At 54.2% G+C, this 16,205-nt stretch overlaps 1 protein-coding gene across 1 annotated transcript in view; it reads left to right on the forward strand.

The window, feature by feature from the left end:
* Positions 1-1,973, forward strand: part of PRKCB (protein kinase C, beta) — a 77,082-nt gene extending 75,109 nt beyond the window's left edge. Inside the window, exon 16 of the mRNA XM_010570624.1 lies at positions 886-1,973. Coding sequence (XP_010568926.1) covers positions 886-1,044 — 159 coding nt within the window. The 3' untranslated portion in view covers positions 1,045-1,973. The remainder of the gene's footprint in view (positions 1-885) is intronic.
* Positions 1,974-16,205: the final 14,232 nt, after the last annotated feature.

Here is a 16,205-nt window from a genome sequence, read left to right on the forward strand (position 1 = left end):
CGTGCCAACCAGGGCAGCAGTCACCCTGACTCCAGAGCTTTCGGGTTCTTCTCTCGTCCAGCTTTGCTGGCTGCAGAGAGCTCGCCGGTGCTCTGGGACTCCTGCCTCACCCGACATAGGGGTTGTCACAAGCTGCCTTCAGGGGCAAGAGAGAAAAATGTCGCTGTCAGTAGGGTTTTTAGGGTTAGCCAGCCTTGTCCAGTTGCAGCGGAGAGCTCTGGGGGTGCCGTGCAGTGAGCCTGGCTGCCACGCAGCAGAAAGCCCCCGCTCCCGCCTGCCTTGGCCGAGCAGCACCCCATGCACCAGTGTGGACCGTCAGAGTCTGACGGGCACGTCGGGAAGGGACGGAGCAGCCCTGGAAATTCCCAGGCACAAGTGCCTGCATTAAGCATTCGGCCAGCAGCAGGTTACAAGAGCTCTGCGGAAGGTGAGAAGCTCTCTCCTTGAGCAGGGGCAAGGAGAAGCCTCTCAGCAGTCCAGACATGACGAAAGCGTCCCGCTCCCCGGGAAGGAGGGATGACCGAGCAGGTGAAGCCGCAGGGCTCTTTCAGAAGAAGCTGCCGTGTGCATGGTGTAGCCTGAGAGAAGGTACAGCGCTGCGTGTAGGCAGGGAATGACAGCAAGTAATTGCACTCCCATCTCATTCCTCTCCTGCAATTACTTGCCATGGTGCAGCCGGAGGGTTTTGCCGGTCTCTGGCTGCGCCATGAGATAACATCGCCTTGTGACTAACAAAGCTCATAAGTATTTTGCACCTTTTTCTTTTCTGCCATTGCTGCACCGAGATAAGCGGCGGCGCGCGGCGAGGCTGGGCGGGTGGCTGCAGCCGCGTCCCGCACGCTTCTTTCTCCACCCACCATACGTTCTTTTCTTCCCCTCTCATAGTGTGGACGCAATGCTGAAAACTTCGACCGGTTTTTCACTCGCCATCCACCCGTCTTAACACCTCCTGACCAGGAAGTCATCAGGAACATTGACCAGTCAGAATTCGAAGGATTTTCCTTTGTTAACTCTGAGTTTTTTAAACGTGAAGCCAAGAGCTAAGTAGCTGTCTAGATCTCATTCCTGCATCTCTATCATCCAGTCCCAGCTGCTGTTGTGGTGACATTTTCCATTGCAAAACTTGCATTCGTGGTTTTTCTTTAGTATTCTTACTGGAGTGACCATATTTCAAAGCCCAAAGTGTCTTCACATCATTTGGGGCGTGCCTGAAGGGTGGGTGATGTGCAGTAAGAGCTGCAAATGTGCTTTTATGACATTTTATTTCTAGAAAATAAAAACAGTTCTAACAGAGGTAAAATGGAGGGGTGTAAACTGTGACAATTAGGAGAGATCTTTTCAGCATGCGCTTCAATTCCTGCTCTTCCCTTTTTCTAGTCTTTTAATGTAATCATGAAAAATTAATATTTAGCCTTCTTAGCCTTAGCGGCAGGTAAGTGTTTTTAAACCTTTCCCCAGTATGAACGCGCACCCCGCAGCGCGGGTGCTGCCGGCTGAGCTGCTCAGCTCCTCCCAAAACGGAGCAGCTGCTCCCGAGAGCTGAAATGCCGATTCTGCCTTCTTCTATAGCTCTGTCCTGCTGTCGCTTGAAACCCACCGCAGCACCCCTTGCCACTGTAGACTCGTACGTGTGTGGATTTGGGCAGGTGCAGTTCTCTGCGTTGGGTCTTCAGCAGCAGTGATAAATTATTAGGGAAGCCAGGTCTGCTGTTTGCAAAGATTTCTCCTGATCGTGCAGTTTCTAAGTAGCATTTTTTAAATCAAAAGAAACATATCCAGTTGTTAGTGGGAAATTTGAAAGAGCTGTTGCAGGTGCTTTCAAATCCATGGTCACCCTAGTAAATACCACACATTGGTTCTCATAGCAAAACTTTTTCTTTTTTTCAAATGCCAAAGCAATTGATTGAGTTTGTTACCTGCGCTTTAAATGTGTCAAAAAATGGTATTAACACAAATGGGATACTATTTAACGTTGAACAGTATTGTGAATTCTGATATGAAGCTTGTAAAGAAACTTGTTTCAACTAATAGTCCTACTTTTAAAAAATGCCGCTAGATATTTAAATGGCCTAAGTTTTGTTTCTGGCATCAAAGAAAACGTTTCAGGAAGGGTGAATTTCTCTTGAAACGATAACAATCATGCAGCTTCCTTTTATACTATTCTGCAGATGTTCACGGGCTGTCACTGTATCAACCTGCTTTAAGTTGTAATGTGCCATTGTTTTTTTTCCAATACTGATTATAAAATAAAAAGTGAGAAATAATGTCCAAGGAACTTCCATGTGTTTGGCAATAATGAGTTTCTACAGTTCTGGGTTCAGAGATGCCAGGAGCACCGACAGCCAGGGCTGCACCGCGCCGAGGGCTGGAAGCTGCCCCGACCGCTTGGGGATGCTGGCTCGGGGGCACGGTGGGTCCCCAGAGCTGCCTGGGAGAGCAGTGCAGGCAGCAGCGCAGGCAGCAGCGCAGGCAGCAGCCCACATCACAAGGCAGCCTCCTGCACCGCCGGCGGAGCCGTGGCCCATTCGTCCTCTGCGGCGTTTGTCCCCAAACCGAGGTGCAACGTACTGGAAGCATCTTCCAAGCGGAGAGCGAACGCCTGCGTGTCCTCTGCACCAGCTCGTGCTGCGCAGCCGGCAAACCCTGCTCACTCGTGCGCTCAAACACGGACAGGGAAAGGAGTTTCCGTCCGGTGTCCCTTGGAGGAAGGATGATTTGAGGTGTCAGGACGGCCCTGCCGCAGGGTGCTGCCGAGGCGAGCAGAGCTCTGACGCTTGGGAATCTCTTTAAATGCCTTGAACAGAGACAACTGCAGCATGCGCTTCGGATTTCTGGAGACTGCAGAGGCAAGGCTCTCGGCGAGGCAGCGCTGTGTGTCGGTGACTCATCGCCCTGCCTGTGCGCTCTCAGAGGAGCAGTTGTTAAAAGCAATTGGCAGTTTCAGCTAAAGAGGGATTACAGGTTCCTGCTAACTTCCCTTCTCCTGAGCGCATGCAGAATTTCCCTTCTGTCTTTGGAAATCCGCTTCTGCTGAATCGCTGCGGTTCTGAACTCTGCGGGATCGTTCTGAAAGGCACCGAACGGCAGCGCCGGCAGGAGCTGCTCTCCGGCAAGCTCTGCCCGGGCAGCCCTGGAGCGGAGCTCTGCCGCGGGGCTGGGGCTCGGCAGCGGTGGTCGGGGAGGATTCCCGTCCCCTCTGGTCCAGGCACAAATGCTGTTCTGGGCCAGATGCGCTCTGCGGGCACACTGCCCTGGGCGTGCGGGAGCCCCGGTGCCTCCGCCACGCCATCCCTCCCGTGCTCCTCGTCACCTCCCAGAGTCAACTAGCCCTTTGCTGGAGGTGTTTTCAGCCTTGAATTTCCCCTGCCTTCCCCTCTCTCTGTTTACCAGATCCACGTAGCTGCTCCCTACCTGTTCCCAGGCTATTCATCATCTTTGACAGAGGCCAAATTGCCACCCATTTCAGACAAAATTCAAGGTAAGAAGTCAGCAAACCCCGCTTCACTGCACTCACAGCTGGGCCCTCCTGGTGCTGCGCTTTCCTGCAGAGCCCCTGGAGGAGCTGGGGGGGAAGCTGCCGGAGGACGCTGTGCAGGGGGAGGTGGGCTGCCCTGAGCCCCTTCCCAGGCACGTCACAGCCTTTGTCAGAGCTTTCTGCTGCCGAAAAGCAGCAGGAGGTTTTGCTCACCGGAGGGCTCCCAGGCTGAGCACTCGCCCTCTCTGGTGCCATCAGCAGAGGCCACTCCGAAGGGCTGGGGACCGCGGTGGCAATTTGGACCAGCAGCAAATGTGGACATTCCATTTCTCTTTGCAGCATCCCACAGCATTCCGGCTCGGGAGAAGCTCCTGGCTCGGTAGGACGGTGTTTTCTTGGCACATGTTGGTTCGGGTGGACGTGGCCTTCAGGAACCATTTGGTCAGCTCAGCATCCCTCCGGGAGCGGGGCAGGAGCCTGGTGCCAGCGTCGGCTCCTTCCTTCTGCATGTGCTGGGTCTGCAAGAGAGAGCCCCTGTGCAACCGCTTCGAAATGGCCTCTTGGCAGTGAAGGGCAGTGCCTCTGCTCTTCTATGGCTCCGCACCAGCCCCTCTTGTCCTAGAGGGGACACTGCCTTCCATCGAGGTGGGCTTACACTTGCATTTCAACCACTTCACCCTTTGCCTGTCAGAACTCTGCACCCGAAGTCTTCTCCTTCACCCCGTCTGCCCTTCCCCGCTCCTGCTCTGTGCCCCCAAATCCACCTCTTCTTCCTTCTCCGTGCTGGGCAGCGGAGCCCTGCAGGGACTGTGCTGGCTCCCGAGTGTCTCTTGTCCGACAGCGAAGGCAGAGACCCAGCTCCTGCCTGGGGACAGGCTGGGACCCGCGGGCGCCGGCAGGTCGGGCTGCCGGAGCCCTGAGCACCGCTGGCTTGACGGCATGTCCTGGCTCTTCTGGCTTTTCTCTCGTCGTTCCTTGAGCTCCAGCCCCATTTCTCTTCCCACCTCGTCTCCTCTCAACCACCCTTGGCTCTTTGCTCTCTGGTCTTTCCCCCGCAAGGCTGAAGCTGTCCCAATGGGATGCCTCCTGTGGCACGTGGAGTCTCCGAGGGGCCACGGAGGTCCTGGTCCGCTGCTGGCCTTGGGGCTCGTCTCCAGAGGCTCGATCCGGCTGCAGTTGTGATGTGGAGCTCCTGGCCTGGCTGGGCTGGCGGGAGGAGGGCAGGGAGGACCTGGATCTCAGCCCTGTTCTGGCCGTGCTCCTGCTCGAGGCGTGAAGGTGCCGACGGCTCTGCCAGCAGCCGGTGGGACAAGAGGTGCTGCAGTGAGGACGCAGCATATCGCCCGCCGGGTGCTTCATTGGTACGGAGCAGCGGGGAGGATGACCACGGTGGGAGGGAGCAGGGCGGGGGTGCAGACCGGTCCCACATTGTCCCCCCCCCGCAGCCAGTGGCCATGAGCAGCAGGGGTGTGAGGGCGGTGGGACCCCCCTGCAATTCCCCCTCAGGCCCCTCTGCCGTGAGCCAGAGTTGGAAATCTTCCATCGTAGCAGAGCGCGGGCAAGCTCCCGGCACTGCGGGGGCCTCGGTTCAACAGCAGGGTCGGAAAAAATAAAAAGACCATTTTGCAGGTTTCTGTGAGGCACCAAATTTTTGATGGGGACCTGCCAGTGTCACGTCAGGGGAAGGTCACCTCCAGCACGGAGTCAGGGCGTGCGGGCGGCTCTGCCCGCTACTGAAAATGAAAAAGCGGTGGAAAGAGCTCTGCCCTGCATTGAGGCTTGTCCGGCCCCGGGGCGATGCTGCGGGTCCCCCACCCGTCACCCCCGGCAGCACCCCAGCCCCACGCAGCCTTTACAGATAGTGGGAAACACTGGGAGGTGACTGCGAATGACTGCGCTCCCGTCTCGTTTAAGCTCCTACATAGACACACAGAATAAGAGATGGGGAAAGTCTTTTGTCCCCACTTGCTTTAATAACGAGACGAAGCAGAGCAGGTCCCAGCCCGCGGGCTGCCCGGCTGCCGCGCTGCAGGGAGCAGGGCGTCCCTCCGCGGGCTTTCTTTACTGACGGAGGATCCTGGGTGCTTATGTTGTATCTTCAGCGCTCCGGTTTCCCATTTAGCCAAGGCACTGTAACCTCCCGCAGCCAGAACATACCTTAATTGGGCAATCTCTGACACACACCCATTTACAAAAATGGCCCAAGCGTTCCCAACTGATGGGATCTGCAGTGCCAATAGCAGGTTACTAGCGCTAATCATGAATAACTTTGGGTTTTTTATTTTTTGGGTTGGATGTAGCTGCAAAGTTGTTCTTCTTACAAAATTAAAATGATAAAAGGTTGCATATGTGGAATTTTCATTCTTTGAGCTAGTGTATATTTTCTATATACAATCCTGGAGCAAATCGCATCCTCAGATCAATAAAACACTGCATTGGTCAATGCCATATCGTAGCATAATTTTAAAACATCAAGCTTAAAGCAAGAGGAGCTCTTACAGCTGATTATTTTGTGCAAATTTTGAAATCGTCTTGAATGTTTGCTTCCATTTCGAGGCATGTTGCTTCCTCCAGGCTCCTTCCTCCTGTGTATTGTGAATCTCTGTTTGCAGTGGTGGTTTTGCATGCCAAGAAACTGCTCTGTTGCTCTCTTTTGCAGCGGCCAGGAGAGGAGGGACGCTTGGCCTGGGAGCACCACAGCCCTCCCCAGCACCCCGTGCTCTCACCGTGTCCCTTTACTGTCTGGTTGTGTGTTTCAAGGCGTTAAACTGGTGTTCTTCTCTTCTTGCCCGCGGTGTGGGGTCACTTCTATTGTACAGGGGCTGCCGCTGCCGCTGCCTCTCTGGGTGCGTGTTCCTCACCGGCGGTGGCTTTAGAAACCGGTGTGGAGATCTCGAGTGCCGGGCGCGAAGCCCAGGGACAGCAGAGCTCTCCCGGCCGCGCGCCCTTGGGTGCTGCCACTGCTCGCTTGCTCGCTCGCGCTCCCCCCTTTGCCGCGTTTAACTCTGTGCTTTCCATTTAACAGAAGGACAAACGAGACACTTCCAACTTCGACAAAGAGTTCACCCGGCAGCCGGTGGAGCTCACGCCCACGGACAAACTCTTCATCATGAACTTGGACCAGAACGAGTTTGCTGGATTCTCCTACACTAACCCCGAGTTTGTCATTAACGTGTAGTCGCGGCGCAGCCGCTGCCCGCCCTCTCCTCGCAGTCCGAAACTCCAGATCGCCTTGTACATACCGACACTAGTCTTCCGGGATTAGCAGTGCAGACATACATACCCTCACGCGAAACACGCCGACCGCTTGTTTTAGGAGGCCTTTCTATGTCTGTGTCACTTGCTAGCTTGGTTTCCCTAGCTGGAGATGTTTGGGGTTCGAGTTAACAGTCAGTAATGCTTCTAGAAACTATAGTTGGTGGTGACTAATAGAGTTTTTAAACAGAAATATACCAAATTGCTCCAGTCTTTGTAATTTTTGAAATCGGATGCTGAGATTCCAGTGACCCTAGCTACTCACAAATCGTTTCTGTTGAATGCTAAGCATGGTTGATATCTTAAACCGTTGTGCTGAAGCTTGCGATGACTGTGAGCTTGTCTTAGAGGAGCCTTTTGTTCAAGACATGGATACATTTGATCAGTGTGGAAAAGTCTGCTTATAGACATATATTTTTAAAAGCATTGTATATACCGTCAGCCTGGCTCACCGAAGCCGTCTTCCTCCCTCGCCTCCCGCAAGCCTGCGCCTCGCCATACGGCCTTTCCTACACTCAGGCATTAAGACTCCAAAAGAATTCCACGCCAGTTCTTGTAAATCAGAGCAAATCTTTTTCTAAGTGAAAGGTGGGATTTTTTTTTAACATCTGGAACAGTTTGCAGTTTTGATACACTCTGTCAGCACTCTCATAAATCTTTCTCCTGTTTTTTCACAGACACTGTTGAAATTTAACAGCTCTGTAAAGGATATTAATATTCTACCAAAACAAAACACGTTTATATTCTCGGTTTACAATTTACCAAGTGAAAATATGCCCGCTACAAAAGGGCTGTACTGAGGGCTATTTATAAAGGTTAACTTTTCTACTTTACACCCTCTGCTATTATCTTAAAGGCTCAAAACCCATGAATTTTACAGGCATCTCGATTTACCTGATTTCAGCCAAAATTCCTGGGGGTTTTATTCAGTAATCCAGGACCTTCTGCATCATTTTAAAAATTCTGAATTAGGAGAGACAATTCCAGGAGCTGTTTGTAAGGCAGAGCCACGCCGTGTGTGCAGCAGCGGTGCCATGCGGGAGGGCAGGGGCAGGCAGGGGCTGCCCATCGGTGGCCGGGTGGCATCTCTGGCTCGCTGTTGGGTTCGCAGCAGGGTGAGCCCCGAGTGTGAGCATCCTTCGAGTCACTGGCTGTTATCCCTCTCTTATGACACATTAGGTTGGTGGGTTTGCAAAGAAAAAAACCCCATACGTATATTTTCTGAACCACTACCAATTCTAATGTAAATACACATTACTCCATGCCTATAGGGGAAAATGGGGGTGGGATTTTATGAATCATGAGGAATCCTATAAAGGAAATTCTGGTTTGTAGATCTTTTATAAACATCAAACTCTACCTTTTGAAATTATTTTCTTCCTTTAATGATTCATTGGGGAAAAAGGCTGCTAGAAGCTAAAGCTGATGTCCCACCTGCCGGGGAGCGGCCGGCCGGGTGTCCTCCCCCCGTGATTAAATTGCAGGCAGGCAGTGCCCCACGCATGCGGGGGACGTGAGCTGCAAGTCCATGGTCTTGGGTACTGACCTGGGCTGGAGGAAACAAAACAAAAACCCAGAAAAACTGCAAATTGTGCCAGATTGACGAGAGGGTTTATGAGACGCTCTACATCAGACGAAGCCCAGGGAAGCCTCACCCGTGGGCTGGTTTCTGGTGAGGGTTCTCGTAACTCCATGTTTCAGAAGACGTCTCGCCATCCTCTGCAGACCAGGGTCGATGTTCAGAGCATGTATGTTACTGTGACTTTTAAACCTGTCGCTGCAGAATTAGTATTACTTCAGTGGTGAATGTTTTTCATTTTCGTACCCTCAGCTCTGAAGCCGTTCCCAGGGTCTGTGCAGGATGGTGCTGTGGGGTCTCCTGTGCCGAGGGGCACCCCGGGGCCGTGGTTACACGCAGGGGCTGCTGGGGGGGTAGGGGGGAGTTACGTCTTTTCCGTTTGGGACTTCTGTGTATGTGTTGGGGTGACACCCCTGCATGGAGCAGGCGTTGCTGAACCGCCGAGCGAGCCGGGCAGCCTCGGACGGGGCCCGCGGGGAAGCCGGGCCAGCAGCCGGCCGTGCTCGGCTGTGCCGTCAGGCAGCTTCGGTGTCATCTTCGGGATCTGCAGGGTTAAGATCCATGCTCCAGGGAGAGCTTAGCAAAGGCTAGGTCCTGTCTGCAGAACTCGTACCTTGAGTATTTCTGATGTTGTCCGTTCTGCTACTTGCCAAACTCTTATTTCAAGGTTTGTTTCCAGGTGACCTGTTTCTTCTGTGGAGAAATGTAAAATGGGATATGCCTGGCCCCGCACAGGCGTTGAGATTTGTACAAACTCTTCCAAGGAAGGGCAGAGCGACAGCGGTTGACTCACTGTTTGCTGTAATTTGATGATTTAATCTTCACCATTGGACGGGGAAAGCAGTGCTTCAGGAAGATGCTCAGAGCTGAGAGGCTTCAGGAGAGCCCTGTTAGTCAGTCCCCAGGTGCTCTGATGCAAGGATAAAGCCCAGTAAAGTGATACTGGAGCATGCCGCCAGCACGCTTGCACCCACTGTGCAGCAGGGCAGTGCCAGGGGGGACAAGGGGACAGTGTGAGCGAGCAGCAGGTGAGACAGGAGAAGGATGCTCTGGGGGACAGAGGAGGCATCTCAGCCTGCAGCTGCAGAGGAGAGAAAAATCCCTGGGGGCTTGCAGGGTGCACCCTGACCGCTCGACTGCGTGCTGGAGGGGGCCTGGGGGCAAGTCCGGTGTCCTACGCTGCGGTGGGATGGGCCGTGGGGTCCGGCGGTGGCAGGGTGGGAGCCAGCGCCCCGCACCTCCCCAGGTGAGGCAGGAGGAGGGACCGAGGAGGCAGGGCATCCACCCCCCCTGCACAGCATGGCAACTCCTGACTCTTTCTCCCAAGCTGGATTATACCTGAACGCTGCAGGTAAGTGGGGTTCAGGGTCCTCAGGTGGTTCCCTGGGGGGCAGGATGGATTAGGTGTGTGTGTCCCCCCAGGGCGGTGTTGGCCCCTTTGCTGCTGGTGGGCGGCTGCAGCTGGGGCTGCGGCGGCTGCTCCGGGCAGCAGAACCTGGTCGGCTCCTGCACCCAGCCGAGGCACTGGGCAGCAGCGCGGGCTTTGCAAAGGAGACCGCGTGCTGTCTGAAGAAGACACGGGGCAGGAGGGCTGAGGCTCTTAGAGGCGAAGAAGTAACAGCTTGCATTTACCCACTGGCTAAGGATTTCGTTCCCAATGCTGACATTTGGAAATACACCAGGATACCTTGGTGCAGGAGCAGATTCCCATTCCTGTCTGCAGGGATGTTAGGGCTGCAAATGCTGGTGCTCCCTGGGCGTGCCCTAGTCTTTCACTTGGACATTTTGCCAAAGAAAAGGAGAGAGGACTGCGGCTGTTTGTCCGTGTTCCTGGTGTAAAGCACAGCCCGGCTTGAGCTGGGGAGCGGTGGCGAGGCTGCCAGGTGCCCGCAGCGGCGAAGCGCCGCTGGAGAGCTTGCATGGCACACGGGGACGGACAGTGGAAGAGCGGAGGGAGTGGAGGAGAGCCTGAGCAGGGACCTGCCCGAGGTCAGGGGCAGAGCCAGGGCTGGCTGCTTGGGCTCAGCCTGAGGAATCGCCTGGTCTGGGCAGTCTGCAGGGCACTGCTGAGGGCTGTGGGCGGGCGCGGGGGGGTTGGAAACCCCGATCCTCTCCGACTCTGCTGTCCTGCAGCTGCACATGGCTGTTTGGGATACAGCTGGTCCCAACATAGCTGTCACACAGCAGTTCAGGGCGAGTCTGCGCAGCCCAAACGTAGCTGCTCTCCAGCCAGTGCGTGCTGGGGCACTGCCCCAGTGCGATGCCATTTGCACGTGGCGGTGGGGACCTGCTGCTGCTGCTCTTATCTCCCCTGGCTGGACATCTGCGCAGCCTTCTCTTGATGAAAGAGCCATCACCAAAGGAGTTATTGATCCATTTAATAAATAAATGCAAGTTTGCATAGCGGCCAACCCGTATAGGTAGTTTCAAAGATGGGAAGATGAGTGAGCGCACTGGGCAGTAGGTATGCTCTGATGATTGTGAATCCCAGGAGCTCTAATACAAGTGAAGAACTAGGGTGGTTTCCAGCACAGAGTGCAAGGATCTAGCTGTTCAAAAGGTAGGGCTTAACATCTGGAGCATGGAACTAACTCATACTAACAAGTGCTGCGGCTTCTCTGCTTTTGCAGTAGCAGATGAGCCACTGAGCCTGCAACAGCAAAAGAAGCAACAAGCATCTTGCTCCATGCATGGTAGCGTTATCCAAGCTGTTTATTTCTGATCACGTTCAAAGTGGCAATTAAGGAAAAAAAAAAAAAAAAAAAAGAAAATGTTTATTGTTGAACAGTTTGTGTTTGTGAATTTGATTTCACCTGCAAGTATTTGATGACTTTTCTACATCCTAGACTACCTGCTGTGTGTTGTCAGAAATTCTCATAAAGACCTCCTTTTAGATGGGCATATACTCTTTATTCTATTTGCTGCATGTATGAAAAAATAAAATATATAATTTTAAAGAAACCCTGAGAGCTTGACTTCCTTTGCCCGCGAGACTTGGGGGGTGTGCAGGGGGCGAGCCGGTGGGCTGGGTGTGCCATGGGATCCCCAGCAATCAGCAACTGGTTCCAGCTGTTGGCCGCCTGCATGGTCACCCAGAGGGGCCCCACCGAGCCCTGTTACAGCAGCAGATGTTGAGATGTTGCAGCTTTTCTGTAAAAAGATGCATATCTGTACAGCTAGAGAATATTAGCAAATGGAGCCTCCCTGAATGCAGGTCCTGGACTGGAGACCTGCAGCTGTGGCTGGGCTTAAAGATACCTATAGACCAATGGGGAGGGGGAGGGAAGGTGTAGGTTGTTTGTATCTTCAGTTAATTGCTAATTAAGATGAGTTAATTAACACTATTGCAGATGCTTTTCCCACCACCCCGCGAACATTGGTTCCCAGTCCCTGTGAGTCACGCGGGGCTGCGGGGGGTGAGCTGGCTGGCTCCAGGGAGGTCGGGTGCCCGGCAGACCCTGTGCGGGCGCTTTGCACAGCCTTGCCCTGCTGCTGCAGCGAGGGCAGGGGAGCAGCAGGCTCAGAGGGTCGCGACTCTACGAATCCCCCAGCGTCTGCACGTGTTCCTAATGCGGCTGTGAATGGTTTCCTGGCCAAGCACACCATTATGCACCTTTCTGCTTGCTTGCACGGAAAGCTGCACAGCACACACCTGCTTTTCTCCATTGAGGAAATTTGCTCTTTTAGGAAGCGCCCTTGTGAAAGCCAGTAAGCATGTTAGGAAGGGCATTTCCTTCTCCCTTCGGGGACTTCAGCTAAGCCTTCAGCAAGAAGATGTCCTCGTCTCTCCCACCTGGCGTGACCGGTGGTCACCGGGGACCACCCCAACTGGCATAGAGGTGGGAAAACCGCAGGGCTTGACCAGCCCCAGCACTGCCCGCATACCCCCAGCGTCTGCCCTCGAGGCTGGACAGTCCTGGTCTGTCCCCCCGCTGCCTCTCTGCTGCCCCCCCAGAGCCCCCGTCCGCGGGCAGGGCGAGCTGCAGGACGGGGTGGTCTGCGGGGCTGTGCCAGGAAGGTCTCCCATGTTTTGGGGTGGCCGGTCGAGCCCCTCCTCAGCTTCGCTGACGTGCCCATTCCCAGCGTGTCGGAAATGCTCCTGAGCTTCCGTTATCCTGGCTTGTGTAAGTAAGTGAAACATTTGGTTTTGTGACACTTTCCGTAATTATGGGAGCTAATGACAAAACCATTGTGACAAATGACTCAGCTTTTGATAGTGAAGTTAATTAATTCTGAAGTTAGAGTCTCCATCGGAGTATCTGGAAAAACCCAATTAAGAAGTCTGCTTACCCAGTGAAACATGGGCAGCAGAAACCCAAGTCCCTACAACACGCCAGGTAAAATCCTCCTCACCACTGCGAGGGGATGATCTGCTTGGAGCGAGGAGAATAAAGGCCAGACATCAGCACAGCGTTTGCCTCCAGAGCCGTCCCTCCATCCATCAAAGGCATCTGGAGGAACACAGCCTCATTAATGTTTGAATGAGTGACCAGAAGCAGCTTTGCGTTAGTCTCTGACCTTCAAGAGCCGTCTCCCTGAAGCCATCTTTCATCTCTTTCATTTGCATTACAATCCTGTTTGCCTCATTATTCGTTATCCACTTCTTCTTCAAAGAATTTAAATCAAATCAATTAAATTGCGGTGGGTCGGAGCAGCAGCAAACCTTTTATGGTGGCTCAGCGTGGTCCGGCTGGACTCAGACTACGGAATATCTTTTAATTCCCTGCTATTTGTTCTTTTATTACTTCTGTGGTACCACTGCCTCATAGAATCCCTTTGATAATCTTCCTCTTTTCTCACCCATCCCGTGCAGACTTGCTCTATGTAGAGGCTGGTCTTGGAATGACCTTGGGGAAGGGATTCCCTCGGCTTCCTTCCCACAGCCCGGGATCGGGATCAGGATGTCCCCAGCAGGGCTGCAGAGACGGGGAGCTGCTGAACTGCACACAGCACCCCGTACCCTCGGAGCTGGCACGGAGCAGCTGGGGGAACCCTGTGGCACTGGCATGACGTTTCCTGTCCCGTGTCATCCCTTCCCTCTCCTGGATTTGTTTTGTCTACCCAGGGTATCGGTACAGAGGAAAAAAAAAGCAGATGCAATAGTTAGGCACACCAGCGTGTGTGCAGCTGGTACATGCGAAAGCAGAAGTGTGGGTGAAGTGAGGTGGATTTAGCACGGAGCTGCTGTAAGCGCGTTCACCCGGGTCTCCCGAGAGGCTGCGTGCTGCTTGCTAGCCCATGCGTGGCCACTCCTGCACTCCATTGGCATCTTCCCAGAGTAAAGAGGCTTAATAAGAATGGATTTCTGCTTCTCTCCCCTGTTATTTTTATTGCTATTAAACTGTCGGAAGTCTAGCGAGGAGCCGCAGAGCTGGTAGGCAACCGCACAAGCTCGCACCGAGTAAACCAGCTTGTGTCACACACACTTGGGCTGGTGGCATGTATGACATTGCTCAGTCGTGTCACAGCTAGAACATCCCTGAACTCAGTAGCACGTCACATAAGGACACACCAGCCTCACCACTGGAGTCCTGTTAGAGCCAGTAGACTGCAACCAGCATTTCCAAAGCATGTGCAGATATAAATAATCCCCTCGTAGGAGTGGGGAAGGATGAACGCACGTGCCAAAGGCTCTGGAGTCCTTATCCCCTTGCAGCCCCCGGGAGCAGGGAAATGAAGTGAAGACTAGGCAAGGCTGAAGCTCAGCATCTCACTGCATTGCTAATGACCTAAACTCGCCTTGTATCAGAGCCTCTCCTCCTTCAAGGAAAAAACCTAATCCAGCTAGGGATTATTTCTGACTACTTACTTTCTGTCACTTTGCCAATTTAAATGCAGCAGAGCTTTCATCGCTGGATTTGGAAGGACAAAGCCTAACAGATCTCGGTTTAGGACATTTTTGCCTGCAAGGACAGCTTTTTTTTGCAGAAGTTGTACAATCTTTGCAGCACGAGCTGGTTTCTGTTATTCGTTTCCACTTTGCCGAACTCAGAAGGGTCCAGGTCCGTGAGCAGGTAAATGACGATGGATGAGGCAGTGAGCAGCAAGGGGTGGCCAGGGCTGGAGCTGGACGGGCCCAGGCTGCACAGGGCAGGGCGTCAGGCTGCGACCGCAGAGCACACCGCCCTCCCGAGTCTGAGCTGCAAAGCAGGATGGCAAGGTCCTCAAAGTCTTCTTGGCTGCAAATCTTAGTGAACCCCCTGGGCGTCCCCTGGGGTGGCTGCTGTGGCCAGAGCTCCGGGCTCACTCCTGGGACTGGCTACTCCATACAACGAGCGGCAAGAGGGGTGCAGGGCTTCGCAAGGGGTGCCCCTGCCACCAACCCCTACAAAGGCCAACATGATCCCACATGGACTTTGATTCTGTTTGAGCTTGCTTTGTTAAAAGCCTAGGAAACGGTACATGTGCACTCTGTGCACACCTACACACACACTGTTAAAATAACACAATTAAGGCTGCAAAATCCCCCACTCGGAATGCAATTTTCAGCCCCTTCGCTGTAGGTGTGAGATATCTTTGCTGCCTCCTCCCCGGGACGCCTGCCTCTGCGCAGGATGGGGGCCGGGCAGGGTGCTGGTGTCAGGCTCTGCCCCACACGCTGCAAGAGCTGGGTGACAGGCGGTGGGAGTGGTGGGGGTGGCAGGACGAGGGAGGGTAATGCCATGGCTGAGGCAGCTGTCCCAGAGAAGCACTGTCTCTCCCTGCACCTTACCCCAAGGTACCTTTGTGGTACCCACCAGCATCGCGGCGCAGCCCTGCGCGGGGCTCATCTCGGTGTCCAGCCAGTGACGCCAAGGGGTGACCTGTCACCGCCATGTCCCGCTGCCAACGCCAGTCACAGAAACTGGGCGACCATAACCCCTCCTCAAAAAATAGATGGAAAAAAGCCCTGCGATTCAGCTTGGGTGGATGCTTCTGACCACAATCCCGGAGTCTCCATCCTCACCTGCATCAGAGAGCACTGTTGGTCCCCAGCCCACTGAGCACTGCAGCTCCCGGGGAGAGCCCGGGCAGACCTGCCTCCGCCTCCAGCCTGAGCTCTGAACAGAGGCAGTAAACAAGGCAAAGGGCCGGTAACGAAGCAGGGGAATAAACCAGGGGAATCCACAGCTGGGCAGCCAGTGCAGCGGGCGTGCTGCGTGCGGCAGGGTGCTGGGGAAGAAATACTGTGGCGTTGCAATCAGCGTGCCCTGCCTGATGAGTATGCACAAAGAAGGTGATTTAAGGTTGAGGAGGGTACTTAATTTTCACACTTCTTAATTTCCCAGTGCCTGAGTTTTTGGTAACCTTCGTAATTTTCTGTTTGCATTTTGGGCATAAATAACTAGTATTTACATGTGAGCGCATACAAATGAGAACTGTGGAAGTACACACTATCAGGTAAATCATATGCTTTCCCGTCTCATCTGTAGCCCTTAAATGACTATTAATTTAAGAGGTGGGTATATTATAGGGCTTATTTGAAAGGTCGCATGAGTCATAAGCTCATCCAACTGGCTGCAAAAATGTTTGCGAGAGATGAGGAGACAGCAGAGAGGCGCAGAGAGAGAGTGAGGGTTTTAACTGGCGGCAAACAATTAAGGAGCGTGATGTGGAAAACACCCCAAGGTACAGCGCCCGTGTGCTGGCACCGGCGTTGCTGTTGCTCTGTCCCGGCACTTGGGCAGCTGATAAAACCCGGTCCCTCGGGGCGGGCAGTGCCCGCGGGCGGTGCTCGGGGGGCAGCTGCGGGGGCCGCCTCCAGGGCCGCTGTTGCTGTGCCCCCCACCCCGCCGCCCCGCCCGGGGTCTGCGGGTGCCCGCGGTTGTGTCGGTGCGCGGCCCCGAGGCCCTCGCAGCCAGCCGGTGCTCGGCGCCCGGTACCGGGGCAGCAGCTCCGGTACCGGGGCGGGGGGGG

This window comes from Haliaeetus leucocephalus, unplaced genomic scaffold, assembly GCF_000737465.1.
Source record: "Haliaeetus leucocephalus isolate CR32 unplaced genomic scaffold, Haliaeetus_leucocephalus-4.0 Scaffold295, whole genome shotgun sequence".
Lineage (NCBI taxonomy): Eukaryota > Metazoa > Chordata > Aves > Accipitriformes > Accipitridae > Haliaeetus > Haliaeetus leucocephalus.